Source organism: Miniopterus natalensis, chromosome 3 (genome assembly GCF_054644295.1).
Source record: "Miniopterus natalensis isolate mMinNat1 chromosome 3, mMinNat1.hap1, whole genome shotgun sequence".
Classification (NCBI taxonomy): Eukaryota; Metazoa; Chordata; class Mammalia; order Chiroptera; family Miniopteridae; genus Miniopterus; species Miniopterus natalensis.
This window is the reverse complement of record NC_142083.1, coordinates 74,386,181-74,400,534: the sequence shown is the minus strand read 5'-3', so window position 1 is coordinate 74,400,534 and position 14,354 is coordinate 74,386,181. Positions and strand designations below refer to the sequence as shown.

The following is a 14,354-nucleotide window of genomic DNA, read 5'->3' as shown; positions in this document are numbered from 1 at the left end:
CACCCCTACAGGCTGGATTCCCTCGATTTACACTGTCATAGAAACCTGACTTCTTTTCCAAACACTCATCACCCTTATAATTATACACCCATCAGGCAATCATTTGTCTGATGTCTATCTCCTCCACTAAGCTGCTGGCTGCAGCCCAGGCCTAGCTCAGGGTGGGGCACATCATATGCACTCAATAAAGATTGGTGGAATGAGTGAAACAATCAATAAACAGTGTGTGCCAGATGGAGTCCCAGGCTGGGAACTGCAATGCTAACCAAGATATGGTGGCTCCCTGGAGGAACTCAGGGTGTCTGGCTGGGGAACATCCATGGAAATTGATGGTTGCAGGGATGGGGGGCAGGGCATGGTCACTTCTACCAGGAGGGGCCAGAAAAAGCCCCCTACCTTGGGGGTACACTCGGGTGACCTCAAGGCAAAGAGGCAGCCAGCACCAAGAGAGCCAGGAGGTTGTTTGGGATGAAATTTGGTGCATTTGGGGGCAGAGTGCTTGGATAGGTAGCAGGGCACAGACAAGGCAGCTCGTGAGGGCTAGGCTATGAGAACCTCAAATGCTGGCAAAGAGTTAACTAGGTATGTGAACATAGTGCTGGCCAGAGCTCTCCAAGCTCTCTAGAGCATACTCCAGATCAGTAAACTATTTTTGAGCCCACAATATATGCATATTAATGTATATATGTGTATGTACATGTATTATTTACTGTCTTTGCATATACTAAAAATCAGCACAGCTTAACTTTGTTCTTATTTTATGTAGGTTAAAAAAGAATACTTTCCACCCTGCAACAGAAAGTCTTTTGGACCCACCATGATACCACCCCTCCTGGCCATCATGATCAGGTTTGCTTTCAAGAAATACCCCGCCCAGCCGGTATTGCTCAGTGGTTGACCTATGAACCAAGAGGTCGCTGGTTCAATGCAATTCCGGGTCAGGGCACATGCCTGGGTTGCAAGCTCGATTCCCAGTAGGGGGCGTGCAGGAGGCAGTCAATCGATGTTTCTCTCTCTATCCCTCTCCCTTCCTATCTCTCTAAAAAAAAAGAAACACCCCACTTGTGGCTGTATAGCAGCCAAATGGGAAGGGAGAGATGGGAATCAGGTGGCTGAGAAAGGGGAGCAGGGCAGGGATGAACAGCCTCACTTTGCAGGGGGGAAACTGAGGCCAAGGAAGAGCTCAGGGTCAGTCTCCAGGTTATAAAGTGGCAGAGGTTTGAGGGAACCAGGCCTTTTTATGGGGCTGAAATGCTCTCATCTGCTCAACAGTGCACAGAAGTTGACCCCCAACCTTGAGCTGTCGAGGCTGGCCTTGCCCTTTGTAGGTCCCGAAGACCCTCCAGGGAGCATGGAGGGTGAGGTCACGAGGTCTTCCAAGGGGCCCAGCTGAAGTCCTATAGCTGCTCAATAACTGTTCCACAAAGGGTGTAAATGTGTCCTGTGTGTCCCCAAAGGTGCCCCTGGGCTCACAGAGTAACATGAGAGGACATCTGAAGAACAGAATCCCAGGAGGGGTGAAGTGCCCATCACTGGAGGTCTGTAAGCAGAGACCATGGCTTGTTGGCCTCCAAAGGCAATGTCTCCAAAGCATCCTGAGGTGCTTCAGTAGGTTCCAGGACAGGAAAAGACTCTGCCAGTCCAGAGACCTCGCCTAGGGGAGCAGGTATCCCCTCCCTGCCTGGGCACATCAACTCGCAGGCCTCTGCTCCTGCCCTGGCCCCACGTCCTCACCAGGGACCACCTCTAGGAGGATCAGACTGGGAGGTACCGAGACAGGCTGGAGACTCAACAGGAAATGGGAGTGGGGGTTTCTGAGAGGGAGGCAGTAGATTATTAATCTCTTGATTAATAGCAGAGGGCCAGCCGGAGGGGAAGGGGCTGTCCTGTCCCACTGCAGTTCTGAGGCAGGAGGCAGGGGTCTCCAGCCTCTGGCCTCCTCAGAATCCATGCCAATCATTCCTAAATGCCAGGTGGAAATCACAGCAGCCCCGTGAGTAGTGTCTTCTGCTCAGGCCTCCCCTCCCACTCAAGACCAGGACCACAGACCACTTGAGGGGCCCGGTCGGGGTAGGTGGCGGCAGCCCAGACAAGCTCCCACTGCTGTGGTGGGCAGCCCTGGAGAGCTTCTCGACCCACACAGGCCGCCTAGAGGAGGAGGGGCAGGAAAGAAGGCCACGTTTTTGAGAAAGTACTAAGTCCAGGACTTCATGTGGCCTTGCGGGCAGCAGGCAACCCAACCGGAGGAGGGAGGCCGGCTGGCAGGGGGCCGTCTGGCAGAGAGGATTGAAGGAGGCAGATGAAGCCCCGGAGAGTTCCGGCAAAACCCTCCACTCAGCACATCTGGAAAAGGTTGGCTTGTACGCCATCAAAGAGCTCTGAGGGGCTAGGAGACAGAGGAGGGCAGGGAAGCGGGTGAGGAAAACTTAACCCCGGAGGCCCTGGGGCTGGTCCTTCCGAATTCATCAGGCCCTGTGATCTGCACCCCCCTTCCCACAGCAAAACAGGGGCGCAGGAGGGCAGGAGGGCAGGAGGGCAGGAGGGCATGTCAATACGGCCTGACGCCCCGCTGCAGCACTGCAGCGAACAAGGCACAGCCACTGTGTGATTTTCACCCCAGAGCAAGGCAGGGGCTTATCTCCAGTTCCCAGAAAGGGAAACTCAGGCTCAGGGAGGGGTGGCACACTTGTCCTTGCTGCCTTCCTTCAGGCCTCAGCTGGGTCTGAGGGCCCCTCACAGGGAACTCTCCTGGTCCAGGCCCCTCACTAAAGAGCTGGCTGGAGAAGCCAGCAGGGAGGGCACCGCCCAGGGCACCTGCCCCCAGGCAAGGCCTCCCTCTTCGACCCCTTGCTGGGCTCTACTGGCTGCTTCCTCTTCCTCACCTGCACTTCTTTTCCTGATGAAATCCCCTCATCGCCCCCCCATCACCCCTCACCCCGCACCCCCCCCCATCTCTGCTCTAATGTTTCTCCCAAGGAAACCAGGGCCTGGTCTCATAAGGACACCCCTCATTTCTGTGAGTCCTTAACTGACATGTCCCCCTCCACAAGCTCTGTGAGGGCGGGGCCGTGCTCTTTTTGCACAATAGTGCTTGGCACTTGGGTGCCCAATAAGGACCGAAAAAACAACTGCACAGACCAGACACGTATCTGAGAAACCTGAGGCAGGGCTGCAGTTTCCAGAAGCCAGACCGGTCCCAGCAGAGCCCCCCCACCTTCTCTTCACACTAGCTGCTAACTGGGCATCTGGCACGGTCTCTGGGCCTCATGTTTGTCCATAAACATTAGTTTGGAGGGTTACCCTTATCCTCATCTCACACTCACACACACACATCCTACAAAAATCCAATATAAAAAAATCACAGAATGGGAAAATCCACATGGGATACAGTTGCATTACAATTTTTTTTTTCATTTAACAAACGGATGAATTCCTTTAATGAACGTTGTTAAGCACCTTAATGTGCCAGACCCTGCACTACGCCCTGGAGTAATGGGATGAGGGCATCATGGTCCTGCTTTCCAGGCGCTCATGGTTGGCGAAAGGAGTCAGCCTCAAAATCAAACCATCTCAGGGTCACATGGGTGACGGATGTCCCCATCTCAGCCTTCCCTCCCGTTGCTCCGACAAGGCTGCTTCCCCCCAACACTCCAGGTCCACTCCCCCAGGCCTCTTCTCTGAACTTCACTCCTACAGCCAGCGTCTCCCCCCAGCTTCGCCAGCTCTTCTCCCGGCTCATTTCTGGCAGTTTACAAACATGATCCTGTATCTCCTATCTTAAAGTCACCCAACCAAACAAAAACCTCCGTTACCTCCTGCTGCTTTCAGCTTCTGAGCCCTATTTCATTTCATGCTTCCCACACACAAAACTTCTTTAAAGAGTTTTCTAGTCTCCCAGTCTCTGTTTCCTCACCTATCATTTTTCTCCTCCACTCTTGGCATCTCAGACTCCATCCCCTCTACTCCCAAAAACTGCACTTGCCAGGGTGCCCAGTGACCTCACATTCCCAAATCCAATGGTCACTCCTTGGCCCTCCACCCCACTAATTCATCAAAAAACACAAACTACCAAAACTCACTCAATATGAAATAGATTATTTGAATAGCCCTATAACTATTAAGGAAATTAAATTTGTAACTTAGAAACTCCCAAAAATGAAATCTCTAGATCCAGATGGTTTCACTGGAATTCAACCAAATTAAATCTTTAAGAAGAATTAATACCAATTCTACACAATCTCTTCCAGAAAATACAAGAGGGAGCACTTCTTAACTCACTTTATGAGACCTTGATACCAAAGTCAGACAGCACAAAACAAGAAAACAACAGACCAATATCCGTCATGAATATAGACCCAAAAATCCTTAACAAAATATTAGCAAAAGAATTCAGCAACATAGAAAAAGATTACACACCATGACCAAGTGAAGTTTATTCCAGGGATGCAGTACTGGTTCAATATTCCAAAATCAACTAATGTAATCACCATATTAACAGGCTAAAGAAAAAAATCACATGACCATGTTAATCAATAAAAAAAGAAAAAATTTAACAAAATTTAGTACCCATGAAAAAAACTCTCAGAAAAATAGTCATAGAGGGAACTTCCTTGACTTGATAAAGAACATCTGCCTGGCCAGGCGTGGCTCAGCGGTTGAGCACTGACCGAGGATCCCGGAGGTCAAGGTTCGATTCTGAGTCAGGACACGTGCCTGGGTTTCGGGCTCAATCCCCAGTGGGGCGTGCAGGAGGCAGCTGATCAATGACTCATCATTGATGTTTCAACTCTCTCTCTCTCCTTCTCCCTTCCTCTAAAATCAGTAAAGATCAAATCAATCCCCCCACCACCGCCAAAAAAAAAACATCTAAAAAAAACAAAATCTAATTAACATACTTAATGGTGAACTGTTTCCCCATACAACTGGGAACAAAGCATCCTCTCCCCTCTCTCCACTCTTATTCAATGAGTGCTGGAAATTCTAGCCACTGAAAGGGCAAGAAAAGGAAATAACAGACATATGGATCAGAAAGGAAAAAGTAAGACTGTCTCTATTTACAGATGGCATGGCTGAATTGTAGAGAATCTCAAGGAATCTACCAAAAAACCTCTCAGAATTAAGATATGTTTAGCAAGGTCAGAGGCTACAAGATAAACATACAAAAAAATGTATTTCTATATACTATCAGTGAACACTTGGACATCAAAATTTTAAATACAATTTTACAAAAAAATATTTATAGTTATCAAAAACAATTAACAGTATTTGTATGCTGGAAACTATAAGAAATCAATGAAGAAAGGTAAAATAAATAAAAAATTATCTAAGAAGTGGAAAGACATACCATATTTCTGAACTGGAAGACTCAACAGAGTAAAAATATCAATTCTCCCCAAGTGGATATACAGGTTTAATGCAATTCCTGGAAAAATCTCACGAAGATTTTGGTAGCTACAGACAAGATTATCCTAGAGTTTACATGAAAAGAGAAAGGAACTGTAGCAGCTAAAACAATTTTGGAAAAGAAGAACAAAGTGGGGAAAATCAGTCTACCTGGTTTCAAGACTTACTATACAGCTACAGCAATCAAGACTGTGTGGATGGGAAGAACTACAGACATATACCAATGGGACAGAACAGAAAACGTAGAAGCAGACTCACACAAATATGCTCGAATGATTTTTGACAAACATGCACAAACCATTCAATGGAGGAAGAATGGCCTTTTCAACAAATGCTGGTGGAGCAGCTGGGATATCCACAGACAAAAAACAAACAAACTTCACCCTAAACATCACACCTTATGCAAAAATTAACTCAAAATGAATCATGGCCTTAAATGTCAAACCTAAAACTATAAAATGTTTGGAAAAAACCGTAGGAGAAAATCTTCAGCATGTAAAGGCAGGCAAAGAGTTCTTAGACTTGACACAACAGCACAATCCAGAAAAGGAAAAACTGATAAATTGGACTTCATTAAAATTAAAAACGTTTGTTCTGCAAAAGACTCTCAAGGGGACGAAAAGACAAGCCACAGAGTGGAAGAAAGTATGTGCTAACCAATAACTAACAATGAGTTAATATCTAGAACATATAACGAAATCTCAAAACTCAACAGTAAAAACACAAATAATGCAATTAAATGCGCAAAAGATGGCCCATTTAATGGGCAAAAAACATGAAGAGACATTTCATCGAAGAAGATATACAGCTGGCAAATAAACACATGAAAAGATTTTCAACATTATTAGCCATGAGGGAAACACAAATTAAAACCACAGTGAAACTGACTACACAGAATGGCTAAAGTAAAATACAATGACAACACCAAATGCTGGCAGGGACACAGAGAAACGGGATCACTCAGACATTGCTGGTGGGAATGTAAAATGGTACAGCCACTCTGGAAACAGTTTGGCGGTTTCTTAAAAAACTAAACATGCAACTACCATATGACCCAACAATTGCACTCCTGGGCATTTACCCAGAAAAATGAAAACTTATGTTTACGCAAAACCCTGAATATACACAAATGTTTATAGCAGCTTTATTCCCAAGAGCGCCGAACTGGAAACAGTTCATCTTTCAACAGATGAATGATTAACTGTGGTACATCCATATTGTGGAATACTACTCAGCAATAAAAAGAAATAACTTTTTTTTAATGCAGGAACAGATTTTTTTTTTTAATCCTCACCCAAGAATATGTTTGTTTATTATTGATTTTAGAGAGAGAAACATCGATCAGTTGCCTCTCACGTGACCAGACCAGGAAACCAACCTGCAACCTAGGTATGTGCCCTGACCAGGAATCGAACCCGTAACCTTTGGGTGTATAGGACAATGCTCCAACTGACTGAGCCATTTGGCCAGGGCATGAATAACTACTGGTACACCCAAAAGCCTGGGCGAATGTCCAGAAAAGAATGATGAGTGAACAGATGCATTGTAAAGGTTATATGCTGTCCGATTCCATTCTTGAAATGTCAAATTATAGAAGTGGAGAGCAGATCAGTGGTTGCCAGAGGTTGAGGAGGGGCTAGGGTTGGAGAAAAGTAGGTAAGGCTATAAAAGGGCAACATGAGGGGTGCTTGTGGGGAAGGAAATGCTCTGTATCTTGACTGCATCATTGTCAATCCTGGTTGCAACACTGCACTATAGTTTTGCAAGATGTTATCACTGAGAGGAAGAGAGTAAAAAGGACATGGGATCTCTCTGTATTATTTCTTACAACTACATGTGAATTTACAATTATCTCAAAATAAAAAGTTTCATTTAAAAACAAACACCTAAATCAGGTCATTCCTCATCTCTACTTAAAACCCTCAATGGCTTTCCAATATGCTTACAATAAAATTCAAACTTAAGCTCTACCTATACTCTCTTCCTCTCCTGTTCTGCTTCTGGACACTGACCTTCTCTCTGTTCCTTTATCCAGGACCTCCTTGCCCCAGGGCCTTTGCACTATCTTCACCCAATCTTCACACGGAGGCTCTTTGCTCAGCATGAATGTCATTTCTTCAAAGAGTCTCTCTCCTACCTCCTCTAAAGTAGCCCCAATTCATGCTCAGTCACATCACCCTGCTTGAAGTTCCTGTGCTCATTATGAGGGGTATTTATTCTTGTTTTCATATTTGGGTGAATATAAATTCCGTGAAAGAGAGAGGATTTGGTGTAATTCTCCATCCTATTCAGCCCACCCCCAGCACATAGTATGTTCTCAATATTTGTTGAAAAGGCTGAGTGAATGAATAAATGCAAGGAAAGTGTATACACAGGGCTCCTGGGGGGGCAGGTGAGGGCACAGGGAGGGGTTTAGGGCACATGCCAGCCCTAGTGCATTCCAAATAGGCTTCAATGTGCCTGGATTCTGCTATACTCACATTTTTACAACCACACCCTCCCTTCACCCACCTGCACACTTTGTCATAAAAATGTCATCAGAATGAAATGAGATGACTTCATAGCCCTCTGCAAAGAGAGGCCCCACCAAGGATTTTGGCCACCCTGATCCCCAAATCTAACTATGCAGAAATGCTGGCACTTCTTCCTGCCTTTGCCCAGGCTTTGCACTGAGTGGGGGTGGGCGGCAGGAGGACACTGAGGCAGGTGCCCCAATCACTCAGGTGGCAAACTAGATCTGACGTTCTCTCACCAGCCGCTGCTTGCTCACTTAATATTGTATCTCTTCTCAGAGAATCAAATCTCTTCTCAGGGCTTAACACAAGCCAGGCACTGGCCTAGAAACGCCATAGCACAGGCACTGAATCCCCCCAGTAGTTTCATGAGGTGGGTCCAGTCATCATTTTTACAATCAAATCAAGTGAGACCCCAACCTCCACTCCTTCTCTTCCTACCCTCAGCTCCAACCTACACACCATGTGTGAACCCAACCCACGTGTCCCAGCTCCATCTACACTTCCCACTCTGGCAAACAGTCACCCCTTGCCTGCCCCTTGGGGCTTGAAGTGTGCCCACCACAGGCACAGTCTCCTACATTCAGGGGAGAGGCCAGTGCAGGCCTAGAAACCACTTGGGGCTGTTTAGCCAGGTACCCAGGTCTAGAAGAGGGGCACAGGGCCCAGATGGACATATTCCCCATGGATGCCTTGCCCTATGAGGATGAGTATGGCTAGAGGAAGGCCAGAGTGGCTTCCCTAAAGGACAAGGGTTCTCCTTTTCTTGGTGGAAAGGCCACATGCCCTAAGAACTCTGCTCTGTGGCCCAGGGGGCAGGCAGGCTCCTGGTCATGCCCAAGTACCATTCCATCTTTCACGGTTCCACAGATGGCAAAGCGTAGGGACCCTGCTCCTCTCAGAAAATCCAGAGCTCTAAGCAAGCAGAACCCTCCCAGGCACAAGTTTGGCTACTCCCATGCAAGGAGCATGACTGGCAGGAGTCAGAGTTCTGAGGCAGAACTGCAGACTTGGTCCTCAGTGGCCTGCATTACAAGAACAGCCAGGTACTGGCATGAAAACAGACATGTAGATCAATGGAACAACAGAGAACCCAGAAATAAGTCTACACCATTATGGTCAATTAATCTATAACAAAGGAGTCAAGAATATACCACGGGGTAAAAACAGTCTCTTCAATAAATGGTCTTGGGAAAACTGGACAGATACATGCCAAAGAATGAAATTCACTTTGTTACACTACATACAAAAATAAACTCAAAATGGATTAAAAATTTAAATGAAAGACCCTAAACCATGAAACTCCCAGAAGAAAACATAGGCAGTAAACTCTTTGACATCACTCTTAGCAATATTTTTTTTATATGTATTCTCGGGCAAAGGAAACAAAAGAAAAAAATAAACAAACAGGACTACAGCAAACTAAACAGTTTTTGCACAGCAAAGGAAACCATAAGCAAGACAAAAAGAAACCTACTGAAAGGGAGAAAATATTCACCAATGATATATCTAATAAGGGGTTAATATCCAAAATATATAAGGAACTTATAAAATTCAACACCAAAAACACAAACAATCCAATTTAAAAAGGGTAGAGAACCTGAATAGACATTTCTCACAGGAAGACATGCAGATGGCCAATAGACATATGAAAAGATGTTCAACGTCACTCATCATCAGGGAGATGCAAATTAAAACCACAATGAGGTATCACCTCACACTTGTCAAAATGGCTATTATCAATAAATCAACAAACAAGTGTTGGTGACGATGTGAAGAAAAGGGAACCCTTGTCCACTATTGATGAGATTGTAAATTATTGCAGCCACTATAGAAAACAGTATGGAGGTTCCTCAAAAAATTAAAAATAGAACTACTATATGACCCAGTGATTCCACTTCTGGGTATTTGTCTAAAGAAACCCAAAACACCAATTCAAAAGAATATATGCACCCCTATGTTCACTGCAGCATTATTTACAATAGCCAAGATATAGAAGCAACCTAAGTGTCCATCAACAGACGAATGAATAAAGAAGACATGGTGTATATATATACAATGGAATATTACTCAACCATAAAGAAAAGAATGAAATTTTGTCATTTGCGACAACATGGACCTAGAGGGTATTATGATAAGTGAAATAAGTCAGACAGAGAAAAACAAATACCATATGATTTCACTTACATGTGGAATTTAAAACACAAAATAAACAAACAAACAAAACAGAAACAAACTCATGGATACTGAGAACAAATTGATGGTTGCCAGATGGGAGGGGGTTTGGAGATAAGGGTGAAAAAGGTAAACGATACAAATTGGCAGTTATAAAAATAGTCATGGGGATGTAAAGTACAGAATGGGGCATATAGTCAGTAACACTGTAATAACTATGTATGGCATCAGATGGGTACTAGACTTATTGGGGTGACCACTTTGTAAGTTATATAAATGTCTGATTTATATGTTTTACACCTGAAACTAATATAATATTGTATGTCAACTGTAATTAAGAAATTTTTAATTTTTAAAAATTAAAGAAAAAAGAAATCTCTCCCTGTGAATGCTGAGAGCCACTGAAAGCTAGGGTCCAGAGTGGGGTTCGTGAGAGGGTAGAGCCATGAGAGAGATGGGGCTGGAGGCAGGCTGGACTTTCGAGGGCATCACAGACCCACATTCTAGTCTGGAGCCCCAGAGCAGGCTGGTTTATCTTCAGCCTCACCTGGCCGTCTCCCACCCCTTCCATCTCCTTATCCTACCCACTGACCATTGTGAGTTCCTGCTGATCAAACGCCCACTGGACTGTGAGGTTCTGTCAGGGTGGGGATCAACTCCCTTTCATCTTTGCACACACATAACCCCCCATACACAGAAGGTGCTCCCTAAATGCATGCTCGGCGTTTGTTTCTGAGCATCAACCCACCTCCCCCCACAGCTGTGCTGGGGCTGGATTCATCCAAGGGAGCAGAAAAGAAGGGCAGAGCCAGCCAGCCCTGCGGCCTTTACCTCACAAGGTTGGCACAGGGCCCGGGCCACCGGCAGCTCTGGTACACACGCTGGACCACTGTCTCCGAGCCGTTCTGCACCTGGCAGGACACCGTCCGTGTTACCGTGTGATGGCACCAGTGCCTGTGGGGAGAACAACAGTCATGTCAGCACCGGCTGCTCCTGAGCTGCCGACTGCTGGTCGAAAGTCCCCTCCACAAGCCTGGGGGCATGTCCTCTTGGGTAAGAGTCCCACTGAGATCCTCTGTTCAGGTCTAAGAGGAAGGGACAACACCACCCCTTTTGGCTACCAAACCCTCACATCGTCAGAGCCATCAAACACTCCATGTGGAATCAGTGAAAAAACTGCCCCCGCCTGCTGGGAAATCTCACTCCGGTGGAGAAGACAGCAGACGATTACAACCCGAAGGAACACAGGTCATAAGTACAACCACATCATGAGCAAGGGAGCTACAGAAACAAAGCAGGGCACCCAGCCCAGGTCCTAAGAAAGCTGACCACCTGAGTTCTAAAAGATAAGAGGCAGCTGACCAAACATGGGGCCATGAGGGGAGTGGCATTAGCAGTGGAGGGAGCAGTGAGAGCAGAGACAAGGCAGTGAGATAGACCATGGTATGCAGCGATCTCACAAGGGCCTGAGTGCAGTCAGACCAGGCCCAGAGGCTGTGGGAAGGGGAGGAGTCAAGATAAAGAAGGAGGCCTGGTACCCTGCCAAGCAAGGCGTGGGTGTTACCAGGAAGTCAGCGGGAAGCCACTGAAGGACTCTGAGCAGGGAAAGGACCTGCGTGGGCCTGCGGTTATTGTCAGAGGACCATAGTGGAAGGAGCCCGACAGGTAGGACCCAGATTCCCATCCCTGCTGGTATCAAGAATCAGGTATGGGACTCACCTGTTTTGAGACAGGTGTGGTCAGAGTGCCTAAAAAGCTGATGACCTCCAGGAGAAACTGAAACCTCTCAAGGTCAGGCAACAAACTCTTGCACACTTTCTACCCCTCACTTATGCCACCAACCCTCAAAAAGGCAAAGTAGCAGTAAACAGAGAAATAGAGACAAACAAATGGAAAACCGCAAATACAAGGAATTTCAAATTATTTTAGAAAAAAGGCTAACACCATGAAAAAAGGCACTGCCTCGACAGAGAATAAATCACACCTCAGGGGGGAAAAAAACACAATTAATAAAGCAAATAGATGGAAATAATTTTTAAAGCATAATTAATGTTCTCAAAAGACAAGAGAATTTTTCACTCATAAAAAAATATTATGAAATAAAAAATAGATATCTTGGAAATGAAATGTATGGCTGTGAAAATGAAAAGCTCAATAGATGGTCTGAAAAACAGAATGGACACAGCTAAAGAGTAAGCTGATGAGCTGGAAATCTGAGCCATGAACTTTCCCAGGATGCACTGGAAAGGAAAAAAAGAATGGAAAATGAAGAGGGAAAGGTGAAGGACCTAGAAGGCAGAACAAGTTCCAATATATATCTATTAGCAGTTCTGGAAGGGGAGATCAGAGAAAACAAAGGGAAGTATATAGCTGAAGAAATAACAAAAATCAAAATTCTGAGAACTAAAGAAAGACGTATGGTTTTCATTTGAAAGGCCCCACTGAGTGCTAAGCAAGATGAATAAAAACAGATTGTGGTGACATTTTAGAATACTCAGGATGACGAGAAACTACTAAATGCTGTAGAAAGAAAAGAAAAACAGATTACAATAGATTGAAATTAGATTTCTTATTAGCAACATCATAATCAAGAGTATAGTGACACAATTACTTCAAAACTCCTAGAGGAAATATTTAGAACCCAGAATTCTATACCTTGGCAAACTCTCCTTCAAAGGCAAAGGTGAGATAAAGGCATTGTCAGGTGCACAAGAAATCAGAAAGTTACTAGCCACCTTTTCTGAAAGAATTACTAAAGGCTGTATTCCAGCAAAATAAAATTAAGGACATAAGAGGAACATATTAAACATGAGAAGCAGTTACAAACAAAGAAACAATAATAAGACTTAATGATAGCCTAGATCTAAAATCCAAGATGACTGCAATATGGAAGATGGCAAAGAGGGGAAGTTGTATGGGGGACAGAAGGAACCAAAAGTTACTGAGATTTTTGTCTTGTTTAAGGAAAGGATATAGAAGCTGTGCAACTTTGAGTGCAGTAGAAAAATATACAATTAAATATATTCTTGAATTTGAGGATAAATACTAATGAGACAAGAAAGAGGACACAAAACTGACCAACCACACAAAAAAACATGAAACAAAATTCTATTAACCCAATAAAACACTAGGAAAGCAAGAAAGTAGCCACAGAAAATAAAGCAATTAGAAGGCAGTGTAGGTAGAAAGGAGAAGAAAGGAATTAAGAAAGATGCAAGCAGAAATTAATGAAATAGATTACTTTAAAAAGTGAATCTATAAAACCAAGAACAGGTTTAAAAAAAAAAATCAAATAGACAAAGCATAGGCGATTCTTAATGAGAAACAAACAAAAGACATAGACATTAAGAACAAGAAAAAAAATCCAAAAAGAGATTAGAACTTATAAGTAAATATTATATATGACCTTACATCATCAAAATCTTGACAATTTTCTAGGAAAATATATATCCCCAATATCTGCACAGAAGAAAATGCAAAAGTAGTCAAAAGTTGTTCCCTCTCCCCAAAGGCACCAGGAGACTTCGTTCAAAACCTGGTTCCATCATCAACATTCTGTGTGACTTGAGCAAAGTTATGTCCCTTCTCTGAACCTCAGTTAAATGAAAAATTCTACCTTTCAAGGTGTGAGTTCTAAACGAGCACATCTAGGTTAGTGGTATGTAAATCGCGCATCACTACAAAAGGCAAGGTTTCATTATTGATTAGCTGGCTACTGAAACCCCACCATGTTTATAAGAGCCTAAGGTTTGTCCTTCCTATTTTGCAGCTTGGAAAAGAAGTACTGGGAGGTTAAACCTCGCTTCCCATAGCTAAAACCTGAGCCTGAACTGGGGAGGGGATCCAGCCTATCTGCCCAGGGGACCAGCAGGGTCCCACCTACAAACCTAGATTTCTGTATCTGCCAGTTACTCAGGGAAACTGGGTCTGGAACTTGTGTGAGATGTCAAAGCCTGAGCTCTTCCTTCATTTCTACCAGGGAGCATCAGCACCATCTTAGTGTGAGTCTCTTCAGGATGAACTACTGTCCAAACCAAGGATAGAACTCCACCCCGAGATCTGCCCCCAGCTGTCTGGAACAAACAGACCATCCAGCCATCTCTGAATCACACTGGGTCAGGGCTTTCTATAGGGAAATGAGCTGTGAATTCTAAAACATTTTCAAATGCCACGATTCATCATCTCCAGACATTTGATCTTTTAATGGGCTGTAAATGGCTTCCCAAATCAAAACGTGGCCAAAAACAACCAAGAAGGTAGGCT

General features: G+C 44.6%; 1 protein-coding gene across 5 annotated transcripts in view; it reads right to left on the bottom strand.

Moving 5' to 3' along the window:
• The window catches only part of COL26A1 (collagen type XXVI alpha 1 chain), a 158,595-nt gene that overhangs the window by 105,102 nt on the left and 39,139 nt on the right, over positions 1-14,354 (bottom strand). For 4 of the 5 annotated variants that reach the window (XM_087815581.1, XM_087815579.1, XM_087815578.1 and 1 more), the window contains exon 2: positions 10,923-11,045. The exons of the other annotated variant lie outside the window; for it this stretch is intronic. In XM_087815581.1, coding sequence (XP_087671707.1) covers positions 10,923-11,045 — 123 coding nt within the window. The remainder of the gene's footprint in view (positions 1-10,922; positions 11,046-14,354) is intronic. 5 annotated transcript variants of the gene reach the window in all.